This window comes from Camelus ferus, chromosome 4, assembly GCF_009834535.1.
Source record: "Camelus ferus isolate YT-003-E chromosome 4, BCGSAC_Cfer_1.0, whole genome shotgun sequence".
In the NCBI taxonomy this organism is placed as follows: Eukaryota; Metazoa; Chordata; class Mammalia; order Artiodactyla; family Camelidae; genus Camelus; species Camelus ferus.
This window is the reverse complement of record NC_045699.1, coordinates 8,322,001-8,348,133: the sequence shown is the minus strand read 5'-3', so window position 1 is coordinate 8,348,133 and position 26,133 is coordinate 8,322,001. Positions and strand designations below refer to the sequence as shown.

Sequence of the window (26,133 nt, the reverse complement as noted above, 5' to 3'; positions counted from 1 at the left end):
TGGAGAGCAATCTTAGGCATGGTAAATGGCCTACTGCAAACTCGTCCCATGGTAAACTCAGCGATGGAACATGGGCCCCCGGGAAGGAAAGACTTGCTCCTCAAGTTGCTGGGAAACATGCAACTGACAGTCGTCAGCTGCCAGCAGTCTACCGGGGCTCAGCAAGTCCCCGCCCTTCCTGGGCTGTCCCCCATCCAATGACTGGTTATTAAGGAGCTGTTAAAGCCCAGCCCCCTTGGCCCAACTCAAGACAACACTTGAAGACTCATCCTGCCGGGCAGGTGAGGTTTCTGTTAGACTGAGTCACAGCTCACCTGCACCCTGTGCCCAGTCCCTCCCAAGAGCATCCCCTAATAAATGTCTTACCTACTAATCCCCACCTCAGAGTCTGTTCCCAGGGAACCCAACCTGGGGCCTATCCCAGGGTCTACAAGTTGTCCAGGTCAGGAGCATCCCCCCGGGGGAGCAGACTCAAGGCAGTGAGCTAGAAAATGACCCCCGGGGACTGGGCAGTGTTCGCCCACACTGGACGCAGTGTTAGCCTTGTCCTCAGCACACATCTGGCGGAGGCAGTGCTCTCATTCTGTCCCAGTGGCGCACGTGTGGAGGTGCACATTTGCCATCTGGCTTTGGTCAGGACTTACTGCAGTGTCCCTGCTGCTCACAGGCCGCCCCTCCCAGGAGGAGGCCTTTGGGCTTCCCTCCTCCTCATGCCTCAGCTGAAGCAATCGCTTCCCCTCTGAACTCCTCTTCTGCTCTCGGTGTTTGCTTCTCGTATGCCTTTACCACTCATTCCGTGAACACTCATGCACACCGCCGCCTTGTGCCTGGAGCTGTGCCCAGGGCCAGCAGGGCAGAAGCGGGAGGCGCAGTCCCCGGGTCAAGGAGCTCACCATCTACACCAAAGGTGAGCAAGTGAAGGTGCAGTTAGGATGTGTCGTGGCCGGCCAAGTGACAGACGTGGGCGTGAGGTGGACCTAGGAGGTCATCCTACCTGGCCTGGGAGGCCAGGCCGAGGGGATGTGACCACGTGAGGGGTCAGCAAACACTTCTCAGAAAGGCAGTGGCTGAGCCCAGGCTCGGAGGACCGCTAGGAGATGTGTTAGTTTCTTCTGGCTGCTGTAACAAATCACCGCAGACTCAGTGGCCCAAACAACACAGATTATTTCTCGCACAGTTCTGGGGTCAGACGTCTGATACCAGTTTTATGTAGCCGAAGTCAAGATCCTGGCTCCTTCTGGAGGTTCTGGGGTAGAAGTTTTTCCTGGCCTCTTCCAGTTTTCAGAGGCCGCCCACATTCCTTGGCTCATGGCCTCTTTCTTCTTCCATCTTCAAAACCAGCAGCACAGCATCTTCTCTCCTCTCTGACCTCTGCTTCTCTCCTAATATCTACTCTCTCGACCCTCCTCCTGGTCCTCATATGAGGACCCTTGTTCGTGATGACACTGTGCCCGCTCGGAGAATCCAGGAGTATCTCCCCACGTCAAGATCCTTAACTTCATCGCATCTGCAAAGTCCCTTTTGCCGTGTAAGGTAACATAGTCACAAGTGCCCGGGATGAGGATTTGGACACCTTTGGGGTGGGACATTATTCAGGCTCCGCCACCAGCAGCCCTACCAGAGTCAGCATCCCGGGCAGAGGGGTGAGCACAGGCAGGGGCAGGGAGGCGTGGCTGGTGTCGCTGGTGCAGCTGCTGGTATTTCGTGAGGTGGAAGCTTAAGTTTCAAGGCAGGCCTGTCAGGTGACCAAGCTGGACAGAGACGCAGGGGAGCCGCTTCATTCAGGACATTGTGTTTTGAGCTTGAATTATAATTATGTAACTGTATATGTGACTTATCTCTCTGTTTGCCTGAAGTGGCCACGATTTGGGTTAGTGTCTGCTTGATGCCACCGCAGCTCTGGTCACTGACTGGGAGCTCAGCACACGAGTGTGGCATCGACAGACGCCAGCTGTGCCCGGTTGTGACACTGGGGTGGCGGGAGGAGTGGACTGAGTGGAGGACAGAAGGTACCAGAGGCCAGCTGGCATGCTCCTGGACTTTGTCTTTGTGGCAGCGTGACTGGCCTTCTTGATCTCACAGGGCGGGGATGTTTCCGAGCCGGCAGTGCATGCAGGCGCAAGTTGGGGAAGGCTTTTTGGAGAGTGGTCCTTGTTAGAACTGGAAGATGCGTACATGATGGTTCATTATGCTCTTCTCTCTGCTGAATATTCCCGTACTATCAAACTTTACAGAGGTCAGACGAGCAGAGATGCATGGAGCATCTTAGAAAACAGAAGGACACCAAAACGGGAGAGGAGTCCGAGGTCATACCTGGGGCCAGACCAGGGTTAAAAGTGACGAAGATGCTAAAAAGTTCATGTCTGTCATTTAATGAGAGAATGTCTGTGCCAGTGCTTCGTAAACTGTGCAGCTTTGCACACCCGTAGGCACTTCTTCTCGGTTATTCATACACTAACCATTTCCTCAGGAACTGGGCCATTTTTTTTTCAATCTTTTGGGTTGTAAATGAGATGAATTTCCTTCCCATCCAGAAGCTTTGAGGCCCACGGAAGGAATTTTTCCTCGATGCAGCTTCCCTCTCACGTCCTCAGTTTAAGGTGTGTTGGTTTTCTCCCCCGTCTGCCCTCCGTCCCCAGACACTGAAGGACGCCAGCGACAATGCACGCAAGGACTTCCACCGCGAGGCCGAGCTACTGACCAACCTCCAGCACGAGCACATCGTCAAGTTCTACGGCGTCTGCGTGGAGGGCGACCCGCTCATCATGGTCTTCGAGTACATGAAGCACGGGGACCTCAACAAGTTCCTCAGGTACGTGAGCGCCCGGGGCGAGCTGGGCGGCGGGCCCCAGACAGCCTGAGGGTGAGGATGCCGAGCTCCGGGGAGGGACCAGGGGGCCCCAGACCTGTGTCCGGAACAGCCTGGCCTGGTGACGACACCAGTGCCTGCCACCGAGAAAGAAACTGAGGCCCTTTTCCGTAATCAACGAACAACATAAGGTGATGCTATGCTATGAAGGTTTGTTTGTTAATGGTATGTACATGGGCATTTGAGATGGGCCTTAGGGCCTGTAGGAGTATGCCAGGTGGATAAGAGGATGGTATTCAGGCCAAGGAAACAGCAGAGCTTAGGTACCAAGGAGTCACAGTGAACGGTCTGGTCAGGCGACAGTGGAGAATCTGGAGTTGCCAGCATTGCAAGAAACCAGGGTGAGAGGAGGTAGAAAAGTAGACAGGAGGCCTGGAAAGGCGAGTGTTTGGACTTTATTCTGAGGACAGAGAGAACAAGGTGGTCAGGAGGTCAGAGGATTGAGTGAGAGCAGAATCAAAAGAGCAAAACCTCTAGAAGGAAGGAGGTAAAACCTCATTTGACATGACGTTGAAGACTCCGGACTGTGGCTTTTGTTGAGTCCCTGATATCGTGGACAGAAGGACAGCTTCAGCTCGGGGGGTTTTATGACAAGCGGGGGTCACTGGAAGGTGGCAGAGCAGGGAAAGAGAAAATGTGTCCAAAAGGGAGTCATGGGGTTGTTAAACAGAGTTTCACTTGGATTTCTAGCGCCGACCTAATTTTGGGTCTTGGTTCGGCAGTCGGTTCTCAGGAAGTCCCGTCCTTGGGGTGGGGGTGGGGGCCTGGGAGGGGCCACAAGACACCGCAAGTGAGAGATGACTTAGGGTGAGTATAACTTCGGGGGTGGGGGGACATTAAGCTGCTTTGAAACCATGAGGAAAACATGCGAAGTAAAAGGGACCAGAGCGCAGTGTCTCCTGGGGAGACAGCAGGGACACAGGCGGGATGTCCCGCTGAAGCTGGACCTCTGCTCTGGCCTTTATTAGCTACATGACCTTGAACAAGTCTCTTAGCTGTTCTGGTGATATTACGGAGTCAGCAGAGTAGTCACAAGGACTGAATAACTAGAATAACTCTTAGCCTAGGAGCGAGTAGGACGTTTTCAATAAGCAGAAGCTAGAATTCTGCCAGCGACGATGCCTCCTCGTATGCCAGCTGCTTGGCGAGAGAACCCATAGGAGCGCTGAGCTTGATGGGGCAGAGGAAGTCAGTGGTCTCCCTGCTGGAGCCCAGGATGGGCATTCTTGTCCCGCTGCCACCAAGGGGGAGGGCACCTTTCCTAGGTGCTGCTCTAGACACTCCGTGGTGGAGGAAACTGAGTGATGCTCTTGTTTGCATTACGCAGAGAAACCCGTGCAGCCCCGCATTTGAGATCTCCAACAATGGAAAATGTGGGAGGTCCCAGCAGTGAAGGCTGGGGGACCCCGGTGCTCCCTCCTGCTCTGCATCAGAGCATCCCGTGGGTACGTCCCCAGCCTGCTTCGCCTCAGCCACCTTCACTCTTAGGTGGGGCTGAGTTACATCCTCTTGAAGTCATGTCCAGCTCTCATGTGCTGTTTCCTTTCAAATGTAACTAATCTTTGAAAGATGAGCAAATTGCTGGCCTCGATTTATTGGTAGAAAGTGTAATTTAGGAGAAACAGGGAAGATGTTCCTCACCAGCCTCAGTTCCCTCACCTGTAAAAGGGGTATAATCACATCCATCTCCAGGACTGGTGGCAGGACTGCTGTCATCACTAGATGTTGTCCCCACAAGCCTGCTTCTCTGACACATTTTCCTCTTTATTTCAGTCGAGGGAGCTGTAATCCTGGGGAAGTTACACCTTTTGTGTTACGGCAACACCCAGACCTCTCTGTCCTCCTCCAGTGTCTACAGGCACCAAAGAGGACTTTCCAGAGAGATCGGCATCGGTAGCTGCATGCAGCCGCTGGAAGGTTCAGGGACTGTACAGCTGAAAGTAATGGGCCAATTGCTGAGAGAACAGCGTGGGGACAGTGTGGCGCTGTGATTAGAAATGGCATCACATGGTTTGCACAGTTTGGGTGATTTTGACCACCTCCAGCCTCATGAGTACACATGCATGGGTGATAGGACAGTGGTGGCTTTTGTACATTGTCTCATCAGTTCTAATGTGAAAGAAAGAAAGGAAGCTGCTTTCAGTTGATTTCTAGCTGCTTATTGGAGAAATAGTTTTCCCGTGTTCCCATGTTTTAGGCTACTTCCCTAATCAAAAATGATGCCTTCCCAAAACTATAGTGTAATACATTCAAATACAGTCACCTGGATGGGATGAAATGCCTCTGTGCGCTCAGGTTGCGTGTGTGTGTGTGTGAGTGTGTGTGTGTGTGTGTGAGTGTGTGTGCATGTGTGTGTGCATGTGAGTGTGCATGTGAGTGTGCATGTGCACGTGCGCGCGTGTGTGAGAATGTGTGTGTGCGTGTGAGTGAGTGTGTGTGTGTGTGTAAATTGATTCTTTCACTTTCAGCCCCTTCAGCTTCTCCCTAGCTCTCCTTCCCCGCTTCCAGAAGCAGCAGGCTCCTCGTTCTCCTTTGGCCCCTTGTGAGTGTGAAGCCATTGAAAACCTCCTCCACTTGATTTCAGAGTCCACTGAACTCTGGGAAGGAGAGGTTTTCCATGCCAAGAGTCAGGTTCTCAGGTACAAGGGTGTGCAGAGAACAGCAGTCTGTCTTCTCTTTCTGGAAGGGAGCCCAGCCCTTACACTGCCATGAATGTGTCCCCAAATGTCATTGGAACTGCCTTATAAAAACAGAGGTCTACAATTATCCATCCATGTTTTTTATTCATTTAAAAGCCATACACCCAGTACCAACATGGCCAGGCCCTATGCTCGGTTAGCTGGGAGATAAAGAGAAAAACACGGTCTTTGCTTTCAAGGAGATTAGCATTTTTCCTCTTAGAATTCTCCTGAACTCCCTTCCAGTGAGAGTAAGAGAGAGAAGGCCTTTTTCAAGCAATAACAGCTATTTATTGAGTCTTTCTAAGCATTTTAACTGTTCTTAACTTGCATAAACAATCGACTGTTACTGACGTCATCCCCATTTTACAGTTAAAGAAACTGAGTCACACAGCTAGTGAGTGAGAGAGCCGAGGTTCAAACCCACAGCTCCCAGCTGCAAAACCCATAGTTTTAACCACATCAATTCTTCCTCTTGACTGGTGGCTGGTTAAAAAAACAAACAAACAAACAAAAACAGAAGGAAAGCAGCATCCTATGGGATTCTGGAGCCAGCAGAGTATGGCTAATCACCCACACTGGGAGCCCACGGCCACCAGAGTCCCGCTGAGCCTGCTCCCCGCTCCCCAGGTCAGGGCACTGGTGAGCCCCCCCCCTCCCCCCGGAAGAGGTGAAATATGTTTTTATTTCCAAAAGCTGCAGGGTAGCCTGTGGAGTGAAGCGGAGGGCTGTTGTCAACTCTGTTTATGCTCCTCCTAAGAACTTGTCGAGAAGACTCCACTGCCTGCCCTCTTTTTACAGCAGGACTTTCTGCTCAAGAAAAGCATCCAAAGGCTTCTTCAGTTAAAAGCCTTGTTCAAATACCCAGAACCAAGCAAGGGAAACGGCTGGTTAAAAAAGTGCCCCCCCCAACGCAGGGGGTGGTGTAGAGGGCAGAGGGCCTGGAGGGCGCCTTCTTCCTGGCGCTGCAGTGTGTAGGGCCGGAGGACCGGGGCTTTACATGGAGGTGGCCCTGTGCACTGGCTTCTAACCTTTGTTCACCCCGGAGTCTCTGCAACAGACAGATTCCTGGAGGAATCCGGGTTTCTGGGGCTAAAATAAGCCTGTGGCCAATCAATCACTTATTTCTCCCTTGGAGCTAACTCTCTGGTGGTGTCTCCCTGGCCTGCGTTCTCTGGATGTTTCAGGATTTCCCATCATTTTTGTGCATCCCTAGGTCCCTCTCTTGGTGTTGAGGTCACCTAAGAGCTTTGTCTCCTGTGATAAGTGAAAATGCTGTCACTTTCCTCTGTCCCCATAGTGCTCGCAGGGGTTGGGCTTTGAGAAATCTTTAGTGAGGTGGACGGGCCGGCCCTGAGAGCCCTGTCACAGGCCAACCACAAAAAGAAACGCACAAAGGATGGCTTGTGTTTTCATATCACCACTCCAACTCTTTTTTTTTTTTAAATTTTTAAGTTTTTAAAAAATTTTATTTATTTGTTTTTGGTGGGGGCAGGTAATTAGGTTTATTTATTTATTTTAATAGCGGTACTGAGGATCACACCCAGGTGTGATCTCCTACATGCTAGGCAAGCATATTACCACTGAGCTATACCCCCACCTCCAATTCTTTTTTAAAGAAAACTTTGTTCGTAAAGCCTTTCTTTGGCTTTCCAACGAATGCCCACAAAGCACCATCCAAGCAGACTCTCGATTTCCCCTCCCGTCCCTTATGTGCTCATGAGGAAGGTGCAGGCAGCACTCCCCGCTTTCCAGATGAGGAGACAGGCCCAGAGACGTTCTGTAGCCTACCTGAGGTCCCAGACGGCGTGTTAGAGGGAGATCTGATTCTGTTCTGGTAACCCAGAGCCTTGGCCACTGCACTGCAGAACTTCCTACTCCAGTGAGAGTTTGAAGAGCTGGAGAGAGCCCCGAGGCTTTTCCCTCCCTGAAGCACATGCCAGTGTTAAGATACGATGCCTTAAGTTGTCACACAACTGGGAAAAGGCTGGGTGTGTAAGATGGGAGAAAAAGATGATATAAAATACCATACTCCGGCCCCAGGCCCCCCACTCCCCACCCCAGAGTGTATGGATTAAAAGAATAAATGTGTTGTGATTCAAAAGAGCTCTCCTCTGTGGTGGCCAGTGCTCTTGAGCTGGCGGCAGGGGGCAGGGGTGGCCGAAGGAAATGGTATTCTTCCCTGGAAATGAACGCCCCAGGTGAGGATGCCCTGGGAGTCTGCCGAGTTGGGCTTGGGGAAAATGAGGGCAGCTTGAAACCATGGCGGGCCACAAAGCAGGTGGAGTTGCGGAGACCAGGGCTGCCCGGCTCTGGGGCTGGTGGGGAGGGGTGGGCTCCCGCTGGGGTGCAGTGAGCTGTGGCTCCAGGAGAGCCAAACTCTCCTCAGTCTTTTATTTCGATTTTGGGGTTTTTTAATTTGTTTTGTTGTTGTTGTTGTTGTTGTTTTTACTTCAGCCGCCAACTGCTTTTCTGGGTCCTGGGATCCAGCCAGTGCCTGACCCCAGCTTAGCTTCAGAGCCCTAAAATGTAAAACTGTCTGTGTGTCCCACCTGGCCTCGGGAATTCTAGCCTTTCTGGGAAATGAAGCCCAGGTGCTCTTTGGGCTTTAGAGGTAACACTGTGGGTGGAACATCTTTCCCTCCTATTTTGCTAAGTCAGGCAGCATCTTTCCGCACCAGCAGCTGCTGTGGGGCAAAGCGCCCCTGGCAACAAAGAGCCGAGGCTCCAGCAGCACCCTCTGTCCCCACCAGGGCACACGGACCTGACGCCGTGCTGATGGCCGAAGGCAACCCTCCGACGGAGCTGACGCAGTCGCAGATGCTGCACATCGCCCAGCAGATAGCCGCAGGCATGGTCTACCTGGCGTCCCAGCACTTCGTGCACCGAGACCTGGCCACTCGGAACTGCCTGGTCGGCGAGAACCTCCTGGTGAAAATCGGGGACTTCGGCATGTCCCGGGACGTGTACAGCACCGACTACTACCGGGTGAGTGGCTGCGCCCCAGGCCCTCCTTCCCGGGGGGCCCTCATTAAATTAATTTGCCAGGGCTGCCACAGCAAAATACCGCAGACTCAGTGGCTTAAACAACTGAAAGCTATTTTCTCACAGTCCTGGAGGCTAGAAGTCCAAGGTCAAGGTGACCTTGGTTGATTTCTTCCAAGGCTTCTCTTCTGGGCTTGCAGACAGCGCCTTCTCGCGACGGTCCTCACGTGGTCTCTTCTCTGTGCACGTCCATCCCTAGTCTCTCTGTGTGTCTAGATTTCCTCTTTTTATAAGGACACCAGTTAGACTGGTTTAGAGCCTACATGGCAGCCTCATTTTAGCTTAATTACTCTTTAAAGGCCCTATCTTCAAATACAGCTATATTCTGGCATACTAGGGGTTAAAGCTTCTACATGTAAATTTAGGGGGACAGAGTTCAGCCCGCATCACCGTCCCACTCTTTCCATGGCTCTCCAGAGCCACGTGTGATACGTCCAAGAGAAAAGTTCTCAGCATGAGAGTTTTGCAAGGGGCACCCAGGGGCTGGGGGACATTCCTGGAGGGCATGAGGTTAAAGGATTTTGAGGTTTGGATTTGATCCTGTGAAATTATGCCTGGAGCCTTTGTTTGAAGCTTGACCTAAACTGAACTTGTTCCTGTAAATGAAAATGCACTAAGACCTTGGAAGTTCCCACCCAGAATCATCTCGGTTGAAAGTAGATTGGCTGGTGGCCATCCTGGTACGATGGGAGAGGTTCAGTCCTACCTGCTCCTCCAGAGTCCCATCTAGCCTGCCTGGGGCTCCACCGCACTAAGGGCTGGAGTTATAGACAATCATCCAGGTTCACCGAGTACCTGGAACTGGCCCCCTTGGCATCCTCAATTTATTAACTGAGATCTCAGAGCCGGGGTATGAGAGCAGAGGGACATTTCTGGAAACCTGGAGGTCATGCTGTTGAAGCTGAAGGTTTGGGGTGGTGTTCTACCATCGCAAACCCTCCATTTTGTTTTCTTGTTGTTTTGCTTGATTTTTAAGGGCAGAAGGATATAGGAAGGAAGCGAAAGAAATGTTGTAGAAATAAATAGCCTAAGAGGATAAAACATACAGCTCGACTAACTTTCACAGCAGAGCAGGGCTGGTGGGGGGCTTATCTGTCCTCACTTTGCTCTGCCCTTCATGGTGTGTCCCTGAGAGGGAGCCTCCCCAGCGCGTGTCCCGTACTCCTCCCCGCAGCCGCACGCCCCTCCAGCGCCTCAACACTTCAGCGGGGCTTACTGCTCCACAGTTAGTCTAAGACGAGGAATCCATTCCCTTGCTGCGTATTCTTCTGTAGCTTGTTCTGTGGGGTTTCTTCCTCTGTCGCCTTAATAAGCATTGTCCACATTTTGTGTATCAAGAAAGGGTGGAGACGCAGTTGAAAAGGGTTTTCTTGAGTGTATTTGCAGGAAACATGGGCGTCATCATAACATCAAGTGTTCAAAACAGAGATGCAGATTACCTGTCTGAATCTAGGGATGAGTATTTTGTTCTAGATATGTCGAACATGGCGGGGAGGGGGCACCTACTCATGGCTGCATCTCCTCTGTTAGCGCTGCCTCCTTGGTAGGAAGTGGGGGTGGGGGCGTCTCCCTGTCTCTGGAGACAAAGTACACATGGGTTCTTCCCTAAGAAAATCTTTGCTAATCTTGATGAGTATCTAAGGAAGAAACACGTGGCCCAAGCAACAGATCTCCCTTTCTTTCTCCTTTCAGTGAGTTAATAAAATTTTTAGAGTCCTTGGCACAAAATAATAAGCACTCAATAAATGTGTTCAACCTTATCATTATCCAAATCAATAAAGTTATGCTTCATTCTCAAAGCTGGGACTGGACAGGTGGAACTTAATGTCCTTTTCCGCAATCTCTAGAAAAATAATTCAGAGGAAAAAGACTGAAAGCTCAATAATAGGAAGATAAATCACCCAATTATAAAATAGGCAAAGGATTTACGTTTCTTTTGGTGTCCCCAAAGAAAATATGCAAATGGCCGATAAGCACATGAAACGATGCTCTCCATCGTTAGTCATTAGGGAAATGTAAATAAAACCACAGTGAGGTGCCACTTCACATCCACTGGGCAAAACAGACAGTAACAAGTGTTAACGGGGAAGTGGAAAAGTTGGAGCCCTCGTAAACTGCCAGTGGGAATGAAAAGTGTTGCAGCTGCTTTGGAAGAAGTTTGGCAGTTCCTCAAAATGTTCAACACAGAGTCATCAGCAATTCTACTCCTAGGTCTATACCCAAGAGAATTGACATCATATGTTCACACACACACACAAAACCTTGAACGTGAATGAAATAGCAGCATTAGTCATAATAGCTAAAAAGTGGAATCAATTTAAGTGTCCATCAACTGGTGAACAGATAAATAAAATGCGGTCATGCACACCATGGACTATAATTCACAATTACAAGGAATGAGGTACTGAGTCAGGCTGCAGCGTGGATGAACCCTGAAAACATTATGGAAGGTGAAAGAAACCAAGCACAAAAGGTCACATACTACGTGATTCCATTTCTATGGAATGTTCGGAACAGGCCAGTCCATACAGACAGAAAATTAGGTTAGTGGTTGTCAGGAGCTGGGGGGCAGTGGAGAATGAGGAGTATTGGATATGGAATCTCTTTGGGGGTGATGAAAATGTTCTAGAATTGTATGGTCTGATGGTTGTTTAGTATTATGTGCAAATATACTAAAAACCATTGAATGTATACTTTAAAAGTGTAAATATTATGGTATATGAATTATGTCTCAATACAAAAGCTTAAAAAAACACTAGCAAAACAATGACCACCATTATGGATGTAAGAAGTTAGCCTTGGTCGTTTAGGTATTACAGAAATGCCGTCATTTGGCACCTACCCTATGTTCTGATTTGTTAAAAAGAAAGTCCTCCAGTTAGGTGACGTTTTCCTCAAGCATTTCCTTCTGAATTGATTGGAGGGAATAAGGCTTCCCCGTTCCTTGATTTGTTAAATATTCTTCATGAGCCTAGCCCAGTCTTTAAGAAATGTGCTTCAGGGGGAGGATGTAGCTCAGTGGTATAGCCTGTGCTTAGCATGTGTGAGGTCCTGGGTTCAATCCCCAGTACCTCCACTTCAAAAATAAATAAGTAAGTAAATGCCTCTGCCTGCCCGCTACCCCCGTGGTCAACACTCAGTTGGAGCTGCGGGGTTTGTGTGTTCACTTGGTTCATCCCACTGAGGAGGAGGAGGAAGAACCAGCCTTGCGCTGGCCTCTGTGATAGGTGGGCATGGGTGGGAGCCGGGAAAAAGGAACCTGACAATTGACAGTAGCCTAGGAAAACTAAGAAGTTATGTTTTATTTTGCCTTCTCTAAAATTTCAAGCTGGTGGTCCACTTTTTGGTTCCATACATTGTTACAGAACTTATTTGTAGAATATTTTTGCTTATCAAATGTCAAAAGTCTGTTGGTGGAGTCCATTCCGGTGAGTTTGTCAAATGGACAGGTGGCAGCTGGTGCCCTGTTCTGGCAGGTGCCTTCAGCACATCTTGCAGTGGCTACTTGCCAGGACACTCTGACTTTCACATGAGTTACCCACCTGTTGGATTGTCCACAAGCTTGGTGTTGAACCTCTCCCCCTCAACATGGCGTCTCTTCATCTTCTCCATCATGGCAGCTGGGGAACGTGTTCTCTGTAAGCTGGGGTTTATCATTTGTGGACACATTTTCTTCATTATTCTTTTCCTGAATTCTCCAAAAGCCCACACGCTCCAAGGTGGGGAGTCTCTGTAGCTGACGTGAGCAGTCATGGCCGATGTTAAATGGCCTTTCCACCACAGTAATGGGGGAGGACTTTTGTGTTTGCCAAGGCTGTCTCATATGGAAGGATGCTGACTGGGCCTGGAGTCAACTAGACTGAGGAGTAACATGTCCCTTATCTTTAAGCAAGAACCAGTCCCACTGGCAGCCTGAGCCTTCTGCTCATGGTGCCTTGGGAGCAGCCTTGTGGGGTGGCCCCAGCTCCGTGCAGTCATGGCAGGAGGGCCGGGCGGCAGCTGCTCCTCCGTCAAGGGGCGCTGGCAGCCTCGGGAAACGGCTGCCTCAAGGCTTCCACCCTGTTGCAGCTGAGCTAATTATATCTTCCCAAAGAAGGAAGAAATCGGAACACTGCATTTGCATGGAAACCAGCCTGATGTGGCAGGTCCAAAATTACTCCAGCATTTATGTTCTCTGAATTGTTTTAATTAGCAGCTCCACAGTACCAGTCTTCTATTTCATCTTTATTCCTTCCCTCCACTGGCGAAGCCTGGCATTTAAGAAGCATCTGAACCAGATTTCTGTCACATTCCGCCTGTCAGAGACCTAGGATCTCATGCTATCTGGTCATTACTATGCCATAGTGGATCCACTGAATTTTTTTTTTTTAATGTGCACTGTGGTGGTTTTCACCACTTGGGTCCAACATGCATTTAAAATGAATGTGATCCGTAGGAGAGTCGAGAGCCCCAAACATCTGAAATCCTAGCTTCTAAGTCTTGTTCTCAAGGCTTTAGTTTTATGGTGGCATGGGGTAAGAAATCCCATTCTTTAATTCATCTTTCACTGAAGAAAGAAAAGAAAAGGAAGCAGATTAGGCAAATCGATGAATAGTGGACCTTTAAAGAAACAAATGACTATTTCTTGGCTAAGCAAGGCCATGGTCAGAATCCTAGTGTTAAAATGATACAAACAACAGGTTCAGAAATTATCTTCAGGTGCTCAATACAGTTAATGAACTGTAGAGAGAAAATAAGATGGTTTGTCCTAAAATAAGCTGATAAAACAAGTAGCAAAAAGAATGATTTTGAACTTCAGTATCTCATCCTTTGCGCTGCCCACCCTGGAGGAAGGAGGATAGTGAACTAGAAAATAAAGTTCTGAACCATGGAGGAGAGAAGAAGGCTTAGGTAATCTAAGAACTGGACGAGCACATCGGAAATAATCAATAGTTAACTTTCATACCTTGATCTTTAAAAAGAATGTGCTTATTTTTTAAGGAATATAATGTGAACATTTCTAGATAGGTATGTAGGTAGATAGGTAGGTAGGTAGATAGATAGATAGGTAGGTAGGTAGATAAATAGATAGGTAGGTAAGTAGATAAATAGATAGATAGATAGATAGGTAGATAGATAGATAGATAGTTGAGTAGGTAGGTTGAGCTTGGCTCATTCCACACATGTTTTCAGTTGTTTAAAATGGCATGTCATCCCCTCTACAAAGAGCAGCAGTGCATCTGCCTGGTGATTGCCTGCTGATTCTTAAGAGAGAATTTCGGTTTCACCTCCTCCCTGACATCCTCCAAGCAGAGTGACGGCTCACAAATCTGTGACCCCTCCATACTTCATATACAGAAGCATTACGGCATAGAGCACCTTGCCTCTTGGAAATCTGCTCATAGCTATGTCTTGTCACTGATATGAGAGCAGGGAGAGGACAAGTCTGATACATCTTTGTATCTGCGCAAACTGGCAGACTGCACAGCACATACTAGGTGGGCTGAACAGGACGCATATAAGGAGCAGCCTTATGCACATGTCTTTTTGACCCTGTTGATGAATACAGAAGCTACTCAGATTTGCAGATAGGCCTGGCTATAAGTCTAGGAGCACTGACTTCAGGAAGTAAAACCAGAGATGTAGGGACATCCTTATCTCACACAATTTATTTCCAGTAGAGAGCACAGAGCTAAAACTTATTTGCATTAATACCATAGTAGAAAAACTTCCTCTAATATACTTTGCCTAGAACCCTTAAAACCAGGCACAGCGTTCATTTTGAGAGACAACACAATTCCTTTTTCCAAGAAGAATATCCTGTACGTCACTAACTCTCCTCTGCATATACCATTTTGTTATCTTCCCCCTCAATATATACTCACACGGTGACTCCCAACTTTCACATCAACAATCACAGACCTCTCTGTTTGGGTTCTCTTGATTAAAGTGACCCCAGAAATGTGAGGTTGCTTATTCTATGAAATCATCTTCAATTTATGCCTCATACAACACTTAGAGAGAGCTCAGTTCAGGGGAACCTGTCTGTCGGAGAGAAATCAGAATATTGAGTTCAGACTAATTCTATATTAAAATAGATTTGCATAAGTTGTTTCAAGATTCTAAATTGGCTTAATTTATATTCGAGCCTCCCTAAGAACCTTTTACGTAAACTTTGGAGTTGCGAGAGAGTAGACAAGTGTCCATTCATTCATTCCTTCGTTCATTCAACACACATGAACAAAGTAGCTGCTACATGCTAGATGTGGTACTAAATCAGAAAGGCAGAGTTTTTAGACTTGGAATAATGTGATAAATACTGTAATAAAAATATGCACTAGGAACCCTAAAGAGGAAGCCACCAGCCTACTTTGGGAATCAGAGCAGGGGTCACAGAGGCATGACATTTAAGCTGGTGTTTGAGATATGGACCCAACATTGTCCTATTGTCAAGAAGGCCATGGGCCAGGAGGGGAGGGAGGGATTCCTGGCATAGAAGGTAGCATATGAAGAGAGATGACAGTGTAAACATCATGATGTGTGGCCAGGGGATGGGGACTCCTTTGTGTCTATCTGAGGCTAAAAAAGTAGGCTATCTAGGCTATTACCAGATTTCCCGGCAGTCTGTTTGCCGTGCCAAAGACTTTGGACTTAGTCCTTTTGTCAGTGGGAAGCCACTGAGCGTTTTATGCCAGAAAGTGACATGTCAGATGGCGTTCTGGCAGCTTATGGAAGATCCGCCCAGCAGATCCCCAGATCTCCAGTGCTGTGCATGTTTGATTGGCCTAGAGCAGTGTCCCTCAGACTGGATCCATGAGCTGTCAGAGGGTGTCCACTAGTAAAAGAGATCTGTGATCACTGTGGAACTCCTCGGAGTCTTTAATCTATCACTGGAATGTGTGGCCTTTAAAGAAGGGCTATAGAAAGTGGCCAAAGCCTGCACAGAAGAGCTAGCCAGGAGGTCCTTTGTCCGGGTCCATTTCCCAACAAGTAAAATCCATCAACAGGAGGTGGGATAAATCCTCTTGTTTTTCCAGTCTTCTGAGTCTCATATTCCTGAAATCCAGAGCCCATCCACTTTGTACATAGAGGTACTACATGCGGAAATTAAGTGTGCCCTCAGGTGTGCAGGGACGGAAGGCAGGCGAGAGCCCATAGATGTGGATGGGCCAGGAGGATTCTGACTCTGCAAAGTACTGAGAGGTACCTTCAGCAGGTACTGTCTCCCCCTTTAAACCCATTTTTGAAGCAGTCAGCCTCAGCCTTCTCGTGCCTGCGACATTCCTTATCTTTGCATCACTGAGGCAGAGACCCTTAAAAAAGGAAGCTAGCCACACAGAGTCAGCTGGAGTATAGAGGAAAGAGCATCAAACCGCGGTCCTAAAGAAAAGGGTCCAAGTCTCTGTTACCCCTTCTCTGACTTTATGATTCTATCAGCTAGGAATGCATTTAGCATGTAGCTGCCAGCAGTGGCCTAAGCAGAGAGGGAGTTACTTTGGTTTGCATGACACGAAGTTCCCAGGTGGGCAGGTTCTGATTGGTGCAGAAGCTTTCCAGTGTCAGAGCAATGTATTGGCACTTGATATTTTCTTGGTTTTTTTTCCTCACAACTGAAAGAAGATTGCAGCAACTTTAAACGTGTCAAAACTGCAGCTGGAAGAGGAAGGGGGCAAGATGGCTGCAGAGAAAGATGATTCTTACCGGCACATCTTCCTCTCATCAGGAAGTAAATCTTTACCAGAACATCTCCTCCCCAAAGACTCCTTCTTGTATCTCACTGGCCACACAAGGGCCAGGACTGAGGACTGACCTCACTTGAAGAGATCAGTGATTTTTCTGAAGACCTAGGCAAACTGTGATTCTACTACAGGTGAAAAGGAAGCAAAAGTGAATGGCTTTGGGGAGAGTGAGGAAAACTGTGCCACCTCCCCTTTTGCACCGTCGTGGCCTCTGTTTCTCTATTCTCAGTGAGCTCCTGCCTTCAAAGGCTGTTGAGAACAATAAATCAAAGTGGCACCTAATCATGGATCAAAATGAAAGTGCTGGCATTTTTCAGGAGGAGATCTTTATTCTTCTGTATGTGATGCTTCTTTTTTCTCAAGCCGCTTTTAAGATTTTTTTCTTGAGTTCGTTGGATTTCTTGGATTTGCGGGGTTTTAATTTTCATTAGTTTGAAAAAAAATGTTGACCATTATTTGTTGAAATATTTCTTCTGTTCCTCCTACATACCTGCTAGGGACTCCAATTTCCCTTTTAGTAAGCTACGTGAAGCTGTCTCATGGCTCACTGAGCTCTTTTCATATTTTTGGAGTCTCTTTTCATTGTGTGTTTCATTTTGGATAGCTTCTGTTACTCTGTCTTCATCTTCCATAATCTTTTCTTGTGCGGTGTCTAGTTTTCCATTATTCCCTTCCCATGTATTTTTCATCTCACATATTGAGGTCTTCATTCTTATAATATGGCCTTTTTCTTATACCTTCCAACTTTTAAAACATATGGAATGACTTTATAATAAACATTTCAGTCTGTTTTTAGTTCTCTGATGTGTGCCAGTCCTGGATCAATTTCCACTGATTGATTTTTCACAGCGTCATGGATCACATTTTCCTGCTGCTTTGTATGCGTGGTAATTTTGAATTGGAGCAGAAATTGTGAATTTTATCTTGTTGGATGCTAGATATTTTGCTTTCCTAAAAATATTTTTGAGCTTTATTCTGGAATGAGGTTATATTGCCTTGAAACAGTTTGATCCCTTTATGTGCTGCTGTTAATATTTATTGATTCCCCCTACTGAGGCAAGGTCTGCTAGGTACTATGCCTGGTTCCCCATGATTGAGGCTGTTTTCTCTCTGCTTCGTGGGAGCTGGCAGTATTCCTGGCCCTGTGTGAGCATTGGGTGCTAATCTTTCTAGATAGTTCTTCTCTAGCTATTGATATGCACGCACAATACTCAGCTGCATACTTGAGGGGCACCCTCTATAGATCTTCAGAGTTCTCTCTGTGTGCAGCTCTCCTTTCTCTGACATTCTTTCTTTTATGCTCTAGTTGATCTCCACTGACTCTCAGCTCCATCTCCTCAACTTAGGGAACATGCTGGGCTCCCACCTGAAGCCCTCTGTCTCTTTCAAAGAATGAAGCTTGGCAGCCATAGGACTATGTTTGTTTCTTATCTCTCAGGAATCATTACCCCTCATTGCCTGTTATCTAGTGTCTTGAAAATAATTGTTTCGTATATGTATATTTAAGCCATTTTTTTGGTTGTTCCAGGTGAGAGGGTAAATTTCTTTCCGGTTACTCTGCCTTTCCTGGAAGTAGAAGACAGTCACCATCTCTCTTGATGATTAATATGTCATTTACAAAATCTATCAGTGAACCACTTGTAAGTTGCAGTAAAGAAAACAAGTTCTCCCACCTCTTTTAGAACAGCTACTTCCTGTGAAGTTTTTTTTCCTTTTTAATTAAATAACTTACATTTACATAATAGTTCTCCTACAATTAAAGTTTCCCTGCCTACACAAGATGATTACTTAAGTAAGAGAGTAGATTTTCTCCATCTCCAGTGAGTATTCAGCAAGAGGAAATTATCTTAGCTTCCCTGTTACCTCTGAGAGATTCCCCAGGCTCAAAATGTGAACCAGTTCGAAGAAGGCGTTGGAAAAAGATGTGTGGGCAGAATATTAATAATGCTTCACACTTTTCACATGTTCCCACAGTTTTTGTCCTCTGGTCAGGGACAGAACACCTTGGATGGATAAATGACTGAATTAGTCCAAGATGGTACTACATATATAATTTTTAGCCATGCCTCTTCAGTATGTAGTTTCTGAGTGAGAAATGTTCTGTTCCTTAAAGAAAGCCACAAATCTCCTGGGGAAAAGAGACATAAATGAATCACTCTGATGCTAGGCAGTATGATACATGTTGTGAGGAGTACAGATAAATTGATTTTTATTAGAATGTGGGATGAAATCTGGAAAATTCTCTGGAAGAAATAAGATTTGGCCTGGATCTTAAAGGAAGAATAGTAGATGAAGGTGTCATTGAATTTAAAGACTATTGCAGATGACTGAAGTTGTAATCAAGACGAGGTGACCTGGGGGAAGATACAGCTCAGTGGTAGAGTGCATGCCTAGCGTGCAAAAGGTCCTGGGCTCAATCCCCAGTACCTCCATTAAATAAATAAAAACCTGTTTACCTATCTCCCCCAACAGCAGCAACAGCAAAGACCAGGTGACCTGATTACAGGTTCTTCTTGGGCAGACTGTACGTCTTCTAATGTTCATCTCCATAAGGCCTCACACAGTGCTAGGCACTCACGAGGGTCTTGCTGGTGCTGATAATTGCCTAAAAGGAAGGTCTGAGAAGGACTGGATACTGTTCTCCTTAGCGGTCTTCGGCAGTAAAGATGCTGTTTACCATAGTAGGTCTTCAGGATGGAAATAGCTCCTAAGTGCAAGGTATGAGTTGACGTCATCCCTACACTCTCCATGAAACTTTCTTAGAATTCTGTCCTCTGGCAATTAGTCCACATTCCTCTTTGGTCCATTTGTCCAGATTTGAAAAAATGATAAAACTACAAGAGACGGTTCCGACACCCTAACCTAATGCTGTGTAGATACGAAGCCATTAAAAGCGCCAGGATCGATCCCTCGACAGGGCTTCAGCACCTTCTCTTGGTGGTCACTCCGCTGTTGGTCAGAAGAACTTAGGACAGGCATGAAACCTGAAGCATTTCACTTACCAGAGATAAACAAATTCCAAACTGGACTCCACTAAGAGAATCGTGAAACCTGAAGTTGCTCTGTGATGGCCAGCCGTGAGACAGCGTCTGCAGTTCTCGTCATGCCAGTGGAGGCCTAGCGGTGTTGCCTCACCTGGTGCTACCAGGCTCCCTGCCGCATAGGCTCTCAGGTTCGACCATACATCCAAACAGCTCCAAGTGCTTTCTTCAAAATCTTGATGACCAGACCTCATGTTGGATACACTGATCCTGCATCTCTGGAGATGAGAATTGGGAATTTATGTCTTTGACAAGTTTCTTAGGTGAGTCTGAGGTACTGCCAAGTGTAAGCATCACATCGGTCTTGCTCAGCAGCATTGACAGCAAGTAGCTAACATGGCCTCATCTGTACTAAGAGTCAAATGGTAACTTTATCAAAGATCTTAATTACCAAGCTTCAAAAATAGAACAGGTGCTGTTAAAAATTCTCTCAAACTTGACCCATTGTTTTCTTGATGGAGGTCATGCTATGGTAGTGTAGTTAATGGATTTTTAGGACTTCCAATGGGAAAAGCTCTTCGAATTTTAATCACCATCATACAGTCACATCCCATTCTCCTTATCCTCAGAGCCTAGATTCATTCAACCATGGCATTTCTGAACTGGTAAATGAAATATCATTTCAGGCTCTACCCTCTCCTCCTAGGAGGTGGGCTTGGGCCATTCTCTGGGTAAGTAACGTCAAAGACAACAGGAGGAGAGAGAGAGACGGAATAAGCAGCAAGTACGAATTGCTGTGACATGGACCTGGACAGGCCAACATCAGAGTAGCGACGCCTGCCTCCTGCAAGGAACCTGAGCTCCCTGCCTGGTCCCGCAGTCTCGGCAGGACCCCTGCTGGCCTTCGCTGTCACTGCATGGCTGTGTATCGGCGTGGGGGACTGGTGGGGACTCGGCCTGCGCAGGGAAAGCAAGGAAAGGCTTGCGAGGAGTCAGTCAAACAGCTTGTCAAGGCATCCTTGTGGGTGTCTGCAGTGAGGCGGCACAGTATGCAGGCTTCTTATTAGCAGCTATTTTAGAGTCCTGACACCGAAATGGAACAGTTTCTTCCCTACATGGTATTTCCAGGCTGGCTTCCTCCCTCACAGCCCTACGACAGTAGCAGCCACCTCCTAAGGGGGTGGAGGACATGACGCTGGGCTCCTTTGACGGCGGAGCCCCGCTCTGGGGCCCACGCCCTCAGCCCTGGAGATAATTTGGTTCATTCACATGTTGCTGCTGACGGGGATACGGCAGCGGAGGCTGAGGAGGGTTTGAGGCTCATGCCTCAGAATCCTTTTGAGCACGGGAGCCTTTTGCAAGGGTATAGAGGGACTGATGCCCTAGTTTTCAGGGCATCGAGGGAGAATTTACCTCAAGGTGAAATTGCGCAGGGAGTTAAGTCCAATATCAGCATTTTTTTCTTGTGGCTACCACAGGTGCTTGAATTGTTCCCAGCTCTTTTAGGGAAAGTAGTGAATTTCTTCTGGAAAACTCATTAGGCTTCATTGTAGGAAACGACTGTGACCTTAAAAGACTCCTGTTAATGTCTGAGAGGGTTAATGTCTTGTAAGGAAGGCTAGCATTTATTGGCCTCCTTTTACATCTCAGCTTGACATATAAGCTTCTCGGACATCTTTAGCAATACAGGTGAAGAGAGTAATATTCAGAGAGGTGAAGTCAGTTTCCCGACATTGCTTATCCAGGTGACAGAGCTGACATCTGAACCTCTGTTCTACAAGGGGAAACAAAACCCTCTGAACCCCCCTGGTGCCCTCAGCACAACCCCAGCTCCCCTGGTCACCCCCCTGGGAGGTGGAGAAGGTTTGGCAGGAGAATTCTCAGAGTTCTGCCCTCAGTGGTCGTAACGAGTCCGTCTAGGCCTCTGGCTCACCGTGCAGGACAAAGTCTTAAAGCTTTATTGGCTGGAGGAGGAAAGGGGATACTTCACACTTCAGGACCATAACCTTAAAGGGCTTCAGAAATAGCCAGTCTGACTTCTTAAGGAAAGAATCTGGGTTCTTTCCGGATTCTAAATCTGGTTAATTTGCCAAGGAACATGGAACCAGCAGACAGTGGACCTGGATCCATTCTCACCTGCAGTATGTATACAGCATGTGGCTTTGGATGACTCTTTTAACTTCTCTGACCTTACTTTCCATCTTAGTGAAATGGTGAAGAAGTCTCTTCTGCCTGCTACTTTGTGCTGTCTGGAAGCTTCCATGGGAGGTGTAGAGTGTATGGATGTCAGTGAACAGGGACAAAGCGGAACCCCGTGGCATGTGTTGGGCTCCACCTTCCATGGTGGGAGGAGAGCTCTCTTACATAAACATCCCTGAGTCTGGGATGGGTTCCTAAGAATGTGAACTCTGTCTCAGATCTTTATGGAATAGTCTCAGGGCATTACACATTGGCCATCATTCTTTCCTTCAATTCTTGTCTCCTGAATTTATGCCATACCTCCCAGGAGTGTTTTATAGCCACTCTTCAGGCACTGTGGGACGGCCCTCCCAGGCTACAGTCATGTCTATGAGGTCTCTGAGGACATCAAAGGACTCCCCTGAGCCTTTCTGCCCGTTGACCCATACTCTGTGTTTCTTCTATTATATCCTTAAAGACGACTTAAACTGCTGCCACGGAAAGCACATTTTAATGTTCTGTGTGACATGCTTCCTTTGTCTCTTTGTGGCTGTGGCAGCACCATCAATTACTTGCCTTTTGTCAGCCATTCTGAGTCATAACTATTTGCTTGAGCACGAAACACATGCCATAAAGGGAAGTCATCATGGTGTAAACCACACACACCGCAGCACAAACGTGACTGAGACGACGTGGGGCAGCCTCTGCCCTTTAGCAGTCTGATGGAGCCTAGGGACTCCTTCAACGAGTAAGGCTCTAAATGCATAAACTAAAATTTGTAGGGCTAAAAAGGAACACAGTTACATCGTAGCACACTTAGAACATGTTTAAAATGTGATATAATAATGCATGTGTTTTTGTTAAAACATTCAGGAATGAGATCTGGTGGCAGGTATAATACCACTCTACTTTCAAAGTGATGAGCTTCAAGGATGTTTTGAGATCTCTGCCACCACAATAACATAATATGAAAATACCTGATTTCTACGGGTGACAACTTCGCACATGCTGCTGTTACCACTGCGCTCTGTTGTGCACGTTAATGATGGAAGGAAATGCTTACAGTACCCTCTGAATTCTCTCCATGGATCCCTGGAGGGTCTGTACATTAAGGCAAATAACTCCTACTTTAGAGCATTGCAGAACAGAGCAGGAGTGGTCACCAGTCAGAACTGTAGAGTCCTGCTGGCTGAGAGCGGTCTAGAGCTTAGAAGCACGGGGTTAGGGGTGGGAGGGCAGCATGAAGAGTTTAGACTCTGGGGCCACGCTTCCTGGGCTCAAATTCCCGCTCTCCCTCGTACTAACCCTGTGACGTTGAATGAGTTACTTAACCTTTCAACACTCAATTTCTTCAACTGATAAATGGCAACAACCATAATTCAAACTGCTGTTGTAAGGATTAAATACACTCTTCCAACAGTGCCCACCTTACCGTGGGTATTTTAGGTGTCAGCTATCATTATTATAATTATATGTGAGCATTGAAAGAGAATAGCTCAGAAAAAAAATAGGATTGGAGTGAATCAGCCCTGGGCAGGGCAGCGGTGAGCTGGGCATGCCCACACCAGTGTTTGGCTGCAATGCAGCCCATATTCTCTCCCTCTCAATGATCCTGGGGGTGGGGGTGAGGGTGGGGGTGCTTTACCAAGAGTCTTGATGGAATCAATGTACTTCATGCTCATGACAGCCTCCCATCTCCCGTCCTGTAAGTTCACCTAAAGGGTGTTACTGAGACCAACCTCATTCTGCTCACCACAGCACAAGCCGTTATATCAGGAGACAAGATGTTGAGGCAAGGAATAATGACTTTACTCAGAAAGCCAGCGGGCCAAGAAGATGGGGACTAATGTCCTAGAGAACCATCTTCCCCAAGTCAGGATTCAGGCCCCTTTTATTCTAAAAAGGGGAGGGAATGTGGTTGCTTGCTGCAAACCTTTTGGTGTCAGAATTGTTTGTTCTTGCAGCTGTCCACGTAGGTCAGATCACGGTGTCCCTGTAAGCCTCCAACAAGGCGACTATTATTTTCTACTCCGCAACTTTTTTATCTTTATGTGAATGGGAAAGTCTTACACCCTTAAAGATCAGAGCCTTGAAAATGGGCTCTCCTGTCTATTTCAGGCTCTAGGCAGCATTCTTTTACAAAAAGTGCAGAACCAGCATGACTGAGCCCCGGAAATAGCACAGGGTTAGAGCTAAAGGAACAGATCTAACATGGTGTCAGACTTGTGCTTCCCTATCACACAGGAACTGGATGATCATCTGCTATGACTTCACCTTACTGAACTCGCTCCTGGTCGTCACTGCTTCCTCGCCCATGTGCTTTCAAACCATCTTTAAATAGTTGCTGTTAAAATTCAGTCTGGGACAAAGATCATGTATAGTTGTGAGTTGTTTCTGGAACCCTGCTTCTTCACTCTTACAGTGTCAACCTATCTCCCTTCATCACCTTGTCTTCTTCCTTTGCCCGACTTCCCACTGCCTGCATGAACGCCACATTAATATCGTCAAAGGGAGTAGGCTGGACACTGTTTAATTACACCTGGAGACACACATTCTTTTAAAAACAACTGAGCTTTCCATTTCTTCATCTCCTTTGGCTTTCAAATAGCTCTTGATTTTTGTTCCATTGTTTCTAGACTTAAGGTCAACTTCCTCGATGGGACAGAGAATATCAAAATAGGAATTGCATAGTTAATTCACTCAACGCTTTTGAGCACCTTGTGTGTACTAGGAGGGAAAAAAGTGAGCAGTAATAGACATAGCTCAGCCTGGTGGAGCTAATGGTCCAGCTGGGGAGCCAGGCATCAATCAGATAAACCCAGCACGTGTAAGTAAAAGCTGTGATGAATGTCATGAAGCAGGTGTCCTGAGGGCAATAAGAATCCATAACAAGGGAATCTGACCTGGTGTAAGAATGCTGGGAAGACAGGTGGGAATCTTTGAGCTGCGTCCTGCAGGTTGGGTTAATAAGGCCAAAAGAAGAGAAAAGCACCCTCCAGGCAGAGGAAGCAACTGTCAGGAAAAGCTTGTGGCAGGAGAAGCAGAGCACAGTGAAGGAAACAGAAGATGGCCAGTATGTTAAACACGGCATGAGATGCACAGTGCAGATGGAGAAGCAGAAAGGAACGAAGCTACGTGGACCTTGTCAGCCATGCTAAGGATTTTTCATTAGCATGAAACAGTGAGGTGCTGCTAAGGATTTTATGTAAGATGCAGATGGTACAACTCTGGAGAACCAGAGCAGCTAGTAGACAGATGGGCTAAGAGGTTCTTACAGAAGTTAAGGAAAGAGACGACAGTATGGCAGTCAAGGGTGATGACAGTGGAGACGGAGCCAAGTGCAGAGGTTTATAAGTTATTTAAATAGAAGACAAAATTGCAGGACTTAGTGGTGGATCGGGTATGGAAAATACAAAGCACAGGAAGTCAGGGATGTGAAACAGACTTCTGACCTGCATAACAGAACAGAATGGTGGTATTATTTCCTGTCCTGGTTTTGGAATGGGCTGGGACAGAGAACAGGAGTGCACTTGGTACCTGTTGAGTTTGAGGTAATAGTAAACCATCTATACGTCTAGGGTGCATATTTCTTGCTCTAAGAAGCAAGAGAACGCTCAGAGGCTAGTGATTAAGAAGTCCAGGACCACAGCATAGGAGGGATCATTGAGAGAATGGGGAACATTGGGGCAAGAAAAAGGAAGACCTAGATGTAAGTGTAGTAGCTGGCTTCTGCCCCGCAGAGGAGGACAGCGGTTCCAGAGGCCGGAACTGGTTCTCTTGAGTCAAAGTTTCCCGAAGCAGATTTGGCACCGTGTAAAGTCCAAGAGTGAAAACTGTGACATGGGCTGCCTTGCTGAGAGATGACTTCCTTGTCACTGGAGGGAGGTGTCCAAGCATCGACTTTCCGTCTTTCATGGTGCTGTAGAAAGGGCTCGTGTTTTGTAAATTGTGTTCTGTGGAACCCAGGGATTTTGTGGAGGGGCTTCAGTAATTAGTTCTATAAACAGTTTATTTAAATATCATCTGCTTATGTGTATTAGAACCATTAATATAGCTATTAGTACTAAGTACACTATAACCACTACCAAAAACTGATGGACACCAACATGCTCAGATGGGTTATATGTATAATTTTAACACACTGGGCAACAGCAAAACTTTAATGTGCTTTTTGGGTTGATTTAAAATACACAAATGTTACCAATTTGAAAGTTTATAAATAAATTCATACTGATATGTGTTTTTTAATTTAGTGGATTGTGTTTTAAGACTATATGTGAGGCAGATAACTTCTCACACCCTTTCTAACGCTAAGATTTTTATCCTGACAATTAAAATCAGCTACTACATTCTCGTCTATGTAAATTAGTTTAGCCCAAGCAAAAAGGATAGGACAGATATAGGTCCTCTGTGCACAGGGAGAAATGTATGGAACACTCTGCCTTCAGAATCAGCTCTTCCGTAAGCTCCCAATGTACACTCTCCTTGCTTCTTTCAAACTTGCCAAACTTCATCTGAGCTTTCAAAGGACATTGATTATATGTGCGTGGGCTATTCGGAAAAATCTGGGGCTTAGTACTTCATTAAACTTATGACATAATGATTTAAGTCGCATAATGACCATGACCGACAGTTTCTCCATGTCACAGAGAAGAGACTTTGCA

The 26,133-nt window shown here is 47.0% G+C and overlaps 1 protein-coding gene across 4 annotated transcripts in view; it reads left to right on the top strand.

Moving 5' to 3' along the window:
• NTRK2 (neurotrophic receptor tyrosine kinase 2) overlaps positions 1–26,133 on the top strand; it is a 327,573-nt gene that overhangs the window by 256,424 nt on the left and 45,016 nt on the right. For all 4 annotated transcript variants that reach the window (XM_032477492.1, XM_032477491.1, XM_032477493.1 and 1 more), the window contains 2 exons: positions 2,640–2,812; positions 8,301–8,535. In XM_032477492.1, coding sequence (XP_032333383.1) covers positions 2,640–2,812; positions 8,301–8,535 — 408 coding nt within the window. The remainder of the gene's footprint in view (positions 1–2,639; positions 2,813–8,300; positions 8,536–26,133) is intronic.